This window comes from Mandrillus leucophaeus, unplaced genomic scaffold (assembly GCF_000951045.1).
Source record: "Mandrillus leucophaeus isolate KB7577 unplaced genomic scaffold, Mleu.le_1.0 Scaffold143, whole genome shotgun sequence".
NCBI classification, from domain to species: Eukaryota; Metazoa; Chordata; class Mammalia; order Primates; family Cercopithecidae; genus Mandrillus; species Mandrillus leucophaeus.
This window is the reverse complement of record NW_012101399.1, coordinates 3,525,097-3,536,707: the sequence shown is the minus strand read 5'-3', so window position 1 is coordinate 3,536,707 and position 11,611 is coordinate 3,525,097. Positions and strand designations below refer to the sequence as shown.

Genomic DNA, 11,611 nt, shown 5'->3' with positions numbered 1-11,611 from the left:
ACTGAACAGTGTTGAGTCTTACTGGAACGTTTGCTGAGCTCTGAAATTTGTATTGGGTGATTGTATTGGGCTGTATAGGAAGGCATCACCATAAGGGATGGCTGGGCATTAGCACAACTAGAGTTGATGATCAGGGTTTCAAAACCTGGGATTAAAAAATATGTGTTAATAATTTTCTTTCTTTTTTTTAACTTGTTTTTCAGTGTGGTTTATAGTGGTACTGATTTGATTTTGGCAAATCAACTTTTATTATAACTGTAGTCTTGGGTATATCAGCTCAGCTGTAGTCTAGTTCAATGGTTATTTAACAATGGATTTAGTTAAAATCCATTAGAATGTTCATACAAAGATTAATTTTGTATTCTTTCTACCTCTTCAGTAAAATAAAACAGGGTCTGTTACCTAGCTTGGAAGATTTGCTGTTCTATACAATTGCGGAAGGACAAGAGAAAATACCCGTTCATAAATTTATTACAGTAAGTTTTTATAGTTTTCTATCTTAACTTAAAAAATCAGTAATAATAAATACAGTATTATTGAAATATAGTCTTAAAGGTCGTCTGACATGTAGATTCTGACTGACACTATTTCTCTTATTATGTTTTCAAATTTTTATCATGCTCATTTCAAGGTAATCAGTGAAAGAAAAAGAAAGAAACAATGAGAAACTTGTCCAGAAAGTGGGTAATAGTGACACTAAGATGCCATATTCATGTTCAAGTGTTGGGTAGAAGTTTTTATATACAGGAGTAAAATCTTATAGTTGGTATAAACATATACGTTATTTGCACTATATATTTACAAACTCTTATTTTTTTAAAAACAGGCACTCAAATCTACAGGATTGCGAACGTCTGATCCCAGGTTGAAAGAGTGTATGGATATGTTAAGATTAACTCTTCAAACAACATCAGATGGTGTCATGCTAGACAAAGATCTTTTTAAAAAGTAAAAGTTTCTGCCAAACCTTTAATGGTGATTTGCTATGCTATACGGTGATTCTGCTTTTAAAACAAAATTGCATCTTTGAAGGCCACTGCTTCCTGTGTAATGGAAAAAGGGGATTTATAAACATCATTTGTTTGAAGAACTTGGTACACATTAGGTTCTATAATACACCAGGCTAAGAGTATTCTTTCTTTAAATCTGTTCTAAGGAAATTTAGCCACTGATGTTTCCAGTTTACAGTACTTGGAGATTGCATTCAGTTTGAGTAGAGCACATCCTTTGTCCTGTCATTGCTTATATTGATCCCCAGTTCATCTGCATGACTTTCAGGCTTTCTCAGCATGGTCTCTAGTTCTTTTCCACAAGGTGATTTAGGTGACATCGTAAAATGAGAGGGCTTCAGACAGAACTGTGTTCCTCACATTTACATATCTGCATTGTCTGCTTCTCTCTTCAGACATATTAATACATAGGCTTTTGGCTATTTTCATTTTCTTCAAAACAGTAAAGAATTAAAGGCAACATTGGAGATTAAAGCCTTAAGATGTTCCTGTATTTGCATGTATTTATTATTTATCTTCATTAATGTGTTTCTATTAGTTTGATTACTTAAAGATTTAATGGACATGTGTGTAATGGATCCCAAAGAATCAAATAGTATTTTAAACTCCTACTGTTTAAGTCGAAACTAGTATAAAACTGTAAATACTACTATAAGACATTGGCTTTTTCCAGACATGTATCTAAAAAATTTCTACATCTACTTTGAAAGTTTGTTATGTATGGATGTATTTACTTTTGTTTTATTTTTTTGGGGGGGGGGTTGGGTGATTTGTTCTAGATATCTCCTGGAGTATTAAGTCATCTGAAGGTATAAGTATTTAACTGTATTTCTCTGAAGTTTCCTGGCATGCTGTGAAGCACTGCTGACAGCTTTTCACCAGGAGGTTCTTGGTTCTGTTAGCTGACCTTAAAGTGTAGACTTTAGGTCTGTGTTGCAGTTGGTGTTAGGAATTTTGACTCTCCAGAACCTGCTTTTTAAGAGACAGAAAAACATCATTTCTAAATTTATTTGTGTCTTTGCAGTAAGGATTATTTTTCGTGTTCATGAGCTATCTGCACAATATTCTGATTAAAGTGCTTTCTGTGGGCGTTATTTTGTTGTGTCTGTGAATGAAGTTTGTTACAGTAATGATAGGTAGATCTATTGATAATCAGTGGGGGAACTGCTTTGGAATTTTAAGTGGAAGCAGTATTTTACACTTTTTTTTTTTTTGAGACGGAGTCTCACTGTCACCCAGGCTGGGTGCAGTGACATGATCTTGGCTCACTGCAACCTCTGCCTCCCAGATTCAAGTGATTCTCCCGCCTCAGCTTCCCAAGTTGCTGGGATTACAGGTGCCCGCCTGGTTTTTTTGTATTTTTAGTGAGACAGGGTTTCACCACGTTGGCCAGGCTGGTCTCAAACTCCTGACCGCAGGTGATCCGCCCGCCTCGGCCTCCCAAAGTTACACATTTTTAATACTTGAAAAGATATTTATGTTTTATAAACATGTTGCTGTGTTTAAATATGAAATTAAAAACAATTTAAATCCTTTGATTATTAAGCCAGGGAACTGCAAACATTAAATTTTCTACCTGCAATTATATTAAGAGATAGTAATTACTATTGTTTTAAACACTAATCCAATTTTTAAAAATCTATGCTTGTAATACAGGCAGTTTCTAACTTGACAAATGTTTTATGGTCTATAAGAGCAACCAGTAGAAAAGTACAAGTCTATAGGCATAATTATTTCTCTCTTTATTCTTAGAATGAGGTAGTTCAAAACCTCCATCTATTAACCTTTTAATAGTTTTCAGTCACCTGGAAAGATGATTGCTTCAGAGATGTTCTTTTCTTTCTTTCTTTTTTTTTTTTTTTTTTTTGAGATGGAGCCTGTATCTGTCGCCCAGGCTGGAGTGCAGTGGTGCGACCTCGACTCAACTGCAACCTCCGCCTCCCGGGTTCACTCCATTCTCCTGCGGAGTAGCTGGGACTACAGGCGCCCGCCACAACGCCCGGCTAATTTTTTGTGTTTTTGGTAGAGACGGGGTTTCACCGGGTTAGCCAGGATGGTCTCGGTCTCCTGATCTCGTGATCCGCCCGCCTTGGCCTCCCAAAGTGCTGGGATTACAGGCGTGAGCCACTGCGCCCGGCCTTCTTTGTTTTCAAATATAAGAAGTTATCTAGTTAGTGTTGCCCGAAATAAACTTCTCCCTTCCATGCAGCTGGGGAGGAGATGTTAAAACATGGGATTCATTTTTCCCCAGAGAAATAATTTATAAAGTTGCGTAGGTTTGGTTGAAGCAATGTATTAATATTTTACCTAAAATACATTGTAGATTAATATTTTTAGACTTTTTCGGTAATCTGAGAAACAACTATTATGTGTGACTTTTTTTAACTTGGGAAAATATGTTCTAAGTATACTTTTGGAGTATACCCGTTTGAAAGTTGGAGACTGCCTGTACCCAGCTTGATAGTCAATTGTTTTTAATGCTAGTAAACCTTAAAACTAATAGAAGTAAAAGTATTTGTGTTGAAAACTAATCCTTTATTTATTCATGCATTTTTAACTTTATAGGTGTTAGAACTGTTTCTTTGTATGGTCGTAATTTTTTGATCTTTTTGTTTTGCAAGAAAGTGAATGGTAGCCTTTCATTTGTGTGTTTGATTTTCTTAAAGATTTCATATTTATTATGTTATTTTACAAATGAAATATTATTGTTGAGAAATGTCTTGTAAATCATTGTGCATTTCGTTAGTTTTTAGTTATAAACACTTGAGGAAAGAAAATGATTATTCCCAGCTTACAGATAAGAAAACTGAACAAAGGACAGAGATAGATATAACTTGCTGAAAAGCATAAGCACCTCCTCAGAGTTCATTTTATATGACTTCTAATTTCCTAGTTAGACTCATGGTATCTATATTAAAATAACTCTCAAGAAAAACCTTACTGTTTGGAATGGTGATCAGTATGCAGTTAGATACTCTCCTGAGAGGCAAGATTGGCTTTGTCACCTGTTAATTTAACAGTGAAGGCTGTTGCAACAGCTTTACCAGCACCTTCTGCTACAGCAGAACATTCATAAAGTTTCACTGAGTGTATAATTTTGTTAATTATAAATCCTTTTAAAGGTGCTGATTAAAATAGTTAAATGGTAGTAGGTTAATAATTTAAATTTGTTCAGCAGCTCTCATTTTTGCATTTATAACTTCTTGAAAAATGAGGAAATATATTTGATTTGTTGTAGATATAAATACTGGTTTAAGATCAGGAATTCTATTTTTCTTTCCTCTGAGAAAGGTGGTGTTTGATGTATATCTCTTGCAACTCTGATACTTGCAAGTTGGATTTTAGAAGCTTTTTGAAACATTAAAAATATTAAGACAATGGTAACATTTTTGAGATTAACATTGAAACTATCTGAAAATGATTGTTTATTGAAGTAAATATTTCTTAGCTCTAGCGTGTCAGTAATATATAATTTATGGAAATTAGGACTATAATTTTTTAATGTCAATAGGGGGATCCTTATGACTGAAACAGTAGTCATTTCTATTAGGATTTTATTTTTAAACTGTGCGTTAATTTTATATTGAACAAATGAGTTTATATTATTCTGAATTCTTATTCATAAACTGTGAAACCTGGCTTTTAACTTTAATTTGGTTTCATCTAGAACAACCTGAATTAAAATATTGAGATTTAAAAATTTCTCATTTACTACAGACTAAACAAGAAATACTGAGAGCATCTTACTGTTAAGATTTGTTATTGTTGGTATTATGGCTTAACACCATGGTTAGCAAGTCTTCCTTTATTAATTAAATATTAGTTAAATATTCTATTACTGTGTTATAGAGACTTAAGAAGCTCAGAATATACGATTGGCTGTAATCTATTTGCAGAACTTTTTAAAGGCTACATTAATATACTGATTTTCTGGCTTATTCTTTTTAGCAAAAAGCAGAATACAGTTCAAATTATTAGATTTCAGAATGTCATGCTCTCCCATCCACTTGGTTTACTATGTTTTAAAAATACTTTTTTAACAGTGAAACATTTTTATTCTGCATTGTATTTACATATCTTATATTAAATAGAATATTGTAATATAACACTTTTGGTGACTCAAATAATATAAAATTTATTATACTACATATGAAATTTTATTTCAAATTATACATTATTTTTGCAAGCATTTCAACAGACATTTCATTTAAGAGGTAAATTAATCTGACTAAACAAAGTTTATATAATTAAGGAAAAATATGTTAAAATGCAAAATGTTTAATTTTTAAATGAAATGCTATTAATAGCGATATAAGAACTAAGAGATGTATTTCTGAGATTATTTGATAAATAAACAAGATCTCAACCAAGGCAGTTGAATTTTGTTAACCAGATGTCATCATGCTGAATGTTTACCAACTCTGAGTAAGAAGCTTGTTTCAGATGGTCTTAATACTTAAACCTGGTGGAATGCCTTGTCTTTTAGTTTTTGACACAATTTTAGGCACATCTAGATTATTTCTCTTACATGTTGAACAGCTTACAAGCAACTACTTGAAAGACTGTTAGAAGGAAAGAAAATAATATAGAAAGCAAAATTTATGGAGTTTAGTTGTATAAAATGATAAATTTATCTATTAAACAGTGTCCTAATTGTTACTATTATTACCAAGTTCTAATATTTGAAAGGTACCCAATTTATTAATTATTTTTCTTACATTCCACAGGTGTGTTCAGAGCAACATTGTTTTGTTGACACAAGCCTTTAGAAGAAAGTTTGTCATTCCTGACTTTATGTCTTTTACCTCACACATTGATGAGTTATATGAAAGTGCTAAAAAGCAGTCTGGAGGAAAGGTAATGCTTTTGATGTACATATTTTCGTAACCCAATCACTTAATAAATTCAGCTCAATTTGAAGTCTAGAGAGTAAATTGTGTAGTTGCGTTTTGCCAAAGAAAACACTTTAGCTTTGCTTAAGAAATTTAAGTTAAGTGAAGCCACTGGATTTAGTGTTTTTACAATATTTTAAATGTTTAACTTTGTTATTCTGGCTAAAGAGAAATAGAGTAAGATTTTTTTATTTTCAGATGATGGTGATGGATTTTAAAATTTTAATTAATTTAAAAAACCTTATTCAGAATTTCTGCAGATCTGATATCCTGCCGTATTAAATGAAATGTTTCTAGTTTTTAAAATCCTCTAAATAATACTAGGGACTGTTTGATTTTCATATAGAAAGTTTTTGTTTTCTTTTGTTTTAACTTTGGGTAGCTTTAGTATAATCCAGTTGGCCCTGGAACAAAGCAGGGGTTAAGGATGCCAACCCCACACACAGTCAAAAATCTGAGTATAACTTTTGACTCCCTTAAAATTTAACTACTTATAACTACTGTTACAAGCCTTACCAATAACATAAATAGTCCATTAACACATTTTGTATATTTATTATATACCATATTCTTTTTTTTTTTTTTTTGAGATGGAGTCTGGCTCTGTCGACCAGGCTGGAGTGCAGTGGCGCGATCTTGGCTCACTGCAAGCCCTGCCTCTCAGGATCACGCCTTTCTCCTACATCAGCCTCCAGAGCAGCTGGGACTACAGGCGCCCGCCATCACGCCTGGCTATTTTTTCTATTTTTAGTAGAGACAGGGTTTCACCGTGTTAGCGGGGATGGTCTTGAACTCCTGACCTTGTGATCCGCCCGCCTTGGCCTCCCAAAGTGCTGGGATTACAGGCGTGAGCCACCGCGCCCGGCCTATATACCATACTCTTACAATAAAGTGAGAGGATAGAAAATGGTATTGAGAAGATCACAAGGAAAATACATTTACTACTTATTAAGTGGAAGTGGATCACCTTGAAAGTTTTCATTGTCATCATCTTTGTGTTTAGACTGAAGAAGAAGAGGAGGGATTGGTCTTGTGTCTTGGGGGTGGCAGAGGCAGAAAAGAATCTGCATATAAGTGCACTCTTTGAAGTTTGAGTCCATGTTTAAGATTCAGCTGTGTAACAACTTCAGTGTAAATACTTACTACTTATTTTTAAGTACTTGATTCCTAATGTCTTAGTGAAACCCTACTAGCACCCATGACCCTGATTAAATAAATTTTTTACTTTTTTCCTGCTTAAAAAACAAACAAAAAAAGACAGTTCAAGTTCCTCTGCTAGACTCTCCTGCTAAACATGGGAAAGAAAGAATGCATTAGAAAGAAAGAATGCATTGGAAAACAATAAATAATAGAGACTGAGAGAAGTCACTTTAGATCTCATAATTCTCAATTCTGTTTTGCCTTTGGTTTTCATGAGCATTGTTATAGAAGACTATGAAGCCACTGAGTGTTGTAAAATAACTAGTCATTGGTAGAAGGTAAATGAGATAAGAAATTTGTTGGTGGAAGAAAATATATTATTTGCCAATATTATATCTATTCATTTCTTTCCAATCTTTTGGATAGGTTGCAGATTATATTCCTCAACTGGCCAAATTCAGTCCTGATTTGTGGGGTGTGTCTGTTTGTACAGTAGATGGACAGAGGTAAGTTTATTTCAAATTCATGAAAACGAACTCTAAGCCTTAACTTTTGTATAATGGTGAGAATGACATGGAGAAGATCATCTTTTATAACGAAAATTGACTAATTTCCTAACAGGACATAATTTCAAAAGGTAAATTTAGATTTTAATTTAAGTTTTAAAAACTCAACTGAAACAGTAACATTATATTAAGTTTTATATCTATTTTAGTCACAGTTGTAGTCTCACTTTTTGAGTATTATTCAAATACCTGCAGTTACCAATTTGTTTCAGAAAAGCAGACTTGTCAAAACATGACACTATAATAAAATTAGTCCCTATTTCTCAATTTAACATTGGTAACCCATCTGTCATTGTCTTTGTTCCTTGTGTTCCTGATATAATTAGCATGAGAATTAAGACAGTACAACATAACGTATCCCATTATTCATTTGTTCATTTGCAAAGTTAAAAGTCAGTTGAAAACATGTAGGATTTCATGAAGTCCATGAAAGCAGCATTTGGGAATTGCTTACATTGCAGGCACAGCTGCTGACAGATGAGGAACTTGCAGAATTATAAAAAGGATAGTGATGTGAGGGCACTTTAAAGAGAATGATTTGATTTAAAAATCAAAGAATTAAGAGAGGCCCTTGGAAAATGGTAAAGTTCTAGAATATTTTTTCAAGAATGACACTGTTCATTGTGCTGGGAATTAGACATAAAGATTATTATCACCTTATAATTTAGTTTTATCAGAAAATTATGCTAAAGAGAAAAATCAGTATTCTTTTTTCACTCATTTAAAGACTTAGCTCAGAGATGTATTCCTTTGTTTTTTGTTTTTTTAATTAAAGTATTTCTGTTTTATTAAAATATAACTTACATAAGATAACTTGTAAGTGAATACAGCTTGAAAACTTTATATCAGAGTTGTAAATTTACCTAAATTTTGTTAAAACTACCAAAAGTCATTTAACCTAGTAATTTTAGATTTTACTTTTCAAGATAATGTTGCAATTAAAAACTTTTTTTCCATTTATGAAAATTTGATCTTTTATGTTGCCCAGGCTAGTTTTGAACTCTTGGCCTCAAGCAATCTTCCTGCCTTGGTGCTGGGATTATAGGCATGAGCCTCTTCCCCTAGCCAAAAATTTGTGACTCTTAAGGACCTTCATTTTAGGTGATTTTAATTTTTTTTTTTACTAATTATCCTCAAGTACTTACAATAAAAAATATATGGGTTAGCCCATTAATTTTGAAAGTAAGGAATCTGAGGCCCATAGTTGACATGATATTGGCAAAGGTGAAATGAACACCTGGATCTCTTAACTTCTAGTCTATTTTTTCTTGCATTATTAAATGCTTTTATCGTCATTTGGGTCTGTAAAATGTACTGAGTAGTCACCATGTGTTGAATTAAATGTTGTGTGCTATGAAGGGACACAATGAAATGAAAAGACATGGTGGCTTTAACCATGAAGCAAATTCCAGTAGGGAATGGTATTCCTGTTTTTGCATTTTAGGAAATAGTTTATCAAGAAATGGAAGTCTTTGAATTTGAAGGAAATTATTATCATGTAATATTGAATATGATTTTTCTCCTCTTAAACATTCTCTATGTCTCTTAGTTTTTTTATCTAGAGAATTCAAAAAGTTGACTTCAGAACTAGAACATATGTATTTTTAAATCCAAAGGTAATAAGACAAGCTTTTAATCATTCTTTAGAATGATTGTCAAGTTTGAAGTTATAATCTTACATAGTATAACTATATAGTTTAAGGTTATAGTTACACATGAATAAATTTGATAGGAAAAGTATTCTTTTGGTATTTATACATATGTATTTATATTCTATAGTATACTCAGAAGTGAGGTGGGTATGCATTCCTGTTTGACCTCTGATGTCTCTGTCACCCTCTGCTTCGGGTGGTTATTAATATAGTGCCCAGTTTAACTATGAATGACTTTCACTATGAATAAATCCCTGTGATGTGTTGGGACATTGTTCAGGGAACCTGGGATATATCAGTAAGTAAATCAAAGATCTCTGCCTTTGTGAAGCTTACATTATAATTGGGTTGGCCAGAACTTTTTCATTCCCAAATCTTTTCTCTACTTCAAGTACTTCTCAGTTTGGTGGTAATATAAAGCTTTCTTTTTGCTCTGTTATTTATCTCCATGGTAATGATGACTGCCTACTGAACTTAGTGCCAGCTCTGTCAGGTTTATAAAACTGGATGCTTTTTCTTTTAATGGGGCCAGGATTGTGAGTGGATGTGGCTTGTAAGATGAGGCATTTGTAGACAGGGTCTCAGAAAATAGTATTGAATCTAAACTGAGCTCTGTTTAACTTTTTAACCATGGTTTAGTCACAGCTTACAGCTATGAGTTGAAAAAAAAAGGTGAATAATTTCTAAAAGGGCTAGTTTATTTTATGTGATTGAATACACGTGGGAGTCAGGAGGAGCGTGCTCTTACTCTCTTGCCCTCAGAGGAAAATTTCCACATTACATATTTATTACCTACTTTAAAACCATTATTCTGTTACGTGAATACTTTTATGCTTTTGCTTTTTTTCACAGTATTTCTCTTCAACATAGGTCAGTTCTGTATCCATGGGGTCTGCACCCATGGATACATGGGTCATTATTCCCTAAATAATACAGTACAACTGTTTATATGGCATTTACGTTGTATTTGGTATTATAAGTAATCTACAGATGATTTAAAACACATGGGAAGATGTGTGTAGGTTATATGCAAATGCTTTATCATTTTATATAAGGGACTTGAGTGTCCATGGAGTTTGGTATCACAGAGATTCCTGGAATCCATCTCCCACAGATATCAAAGGATGACTGTACTTAAATTTATTCTCTAATTTTGACATAAACTTGTGGTTGAATTATGGGAAAATTTTTGTTGGAATTGGAATTAACATGTAAAAAGAATAATTCCAACTATGCAGTTTACATTTTTTTCCCAGTTGATGTTATTTTTTAAAATCTCCTTTTAAATAGGCATTCTATTGGAGATACCAAAGTTCCCTTCTGTCTTCAGTCCTGTGTAAAACCTTTGAAATATGCCATTGCTGTTAATGATCTTGGAACTGAATGTGTGCATCGATATGTTGGAAAAGAGCCGAGTGGACTAAGATTCAACAAACTATTTTTGAATGAAGATGGTAAGAATTACATGAACATTGGTTGAAAAAAGAAATGTCTCATTTTCCTATGTAAATCTAAGTCGTTTTAAACATTTTTTGATTAAAATTGGAAGTATTAATATTTGTCATGTGATTTCTATACAATCCATTGAGAGAGTTTCATCACCTGCTTTTAAAAATGATTATTTTAGGCATCTCATGCCACTGGGAAGTGGGCTAGGGAGAATATGAACTTCTCTTCATAACCACCTTTAGGGAAATAGAGTGAAATCTCAAAATGCCTGAGATTTGCTTTAAAAAAGTTTAGTTAAGGCAGCTGGGAGTGCTGGGTGTGATTATTACTACATGTTGGTAATTATCGCAGCTAAATGATGGGTACATGGGTGTTCGTATATTTTTCTCTCTACTTTATTATGTTGTATATAGTATTTGAAAGTTTTATTGTGGCCCTGGTTGAGATAGTGAGGATTATTATTTTTTAGTGAGTGTTTTTACTTTTTCTCCTTATAACATTAAAAAATTTGAAAAATGCTTTGTGTTTAATGCTTGAATAACAAATCTTATGACTTTACAGGAATTCAAAAGAAAAGGGGAGGACAAAAGTAGTTAGTTTGATCTGATAGAGATTTTAAGTCTAAACATCATTTAGCTGAGTGCAAACTAAGTTAAACTATTCCCATGGTTTGGTTTTTGTTTTTTAATCTTTGAAGCATATGCTGTGTTTCTGATTGATGAGTTAAGATACAGAATTGAAGAAAGTGAGAGTTAAGGTTGTAGTAATGGCTGTGAGAGATACACTTTTATACTTTTTTCTTTCTGCTGTATAAAAAATTAAATGTGCCTTATACTCATTATTTTATTAGTTTGTAAGATGAAGTCGTGAGACTAGTATTTTCTTATGTTTCTCATCCTATT

At 32.9% G+C, this 11,611-nt stretch overlaps 1 protein-coding gene across 2 annotated transcripts in view; it reads left to right on the top strand.

Annotated features, from left to right (window-relative positions):
• Positions 1-377: 377 nt before the first annotated feature.
• The window catches only part of GLS (glutaminase), a 71,592-nt gene continuing 60,358 nt past the window's right edge, over positions 378-11,611 (top strand). For both annotated transcript variants that reach the window (XM_011974218.1, XM_011974219.1), the window contains exons 1-5: positions 378-476; positions 827-948; positions 5,738-5,867; positions 7,469-7,548; positions 10,551-10,714. In XM_011974218.1, coding sequence (XP_011829608.1) covers positions 878-948; positions 5,738-5,867; positions 7,469-7,548; positions 10,551-10,714 — 445 coding nt within the window. In that variant the 5' untranslated portion in view covers positions 378-476; positions 827-877. The remainder of the gene's footprint in view (positions 477-826; positions 949-5,737; positions 5,868-7,468; positions 7,549-10,550; positions 10,715-11,611) is intronic.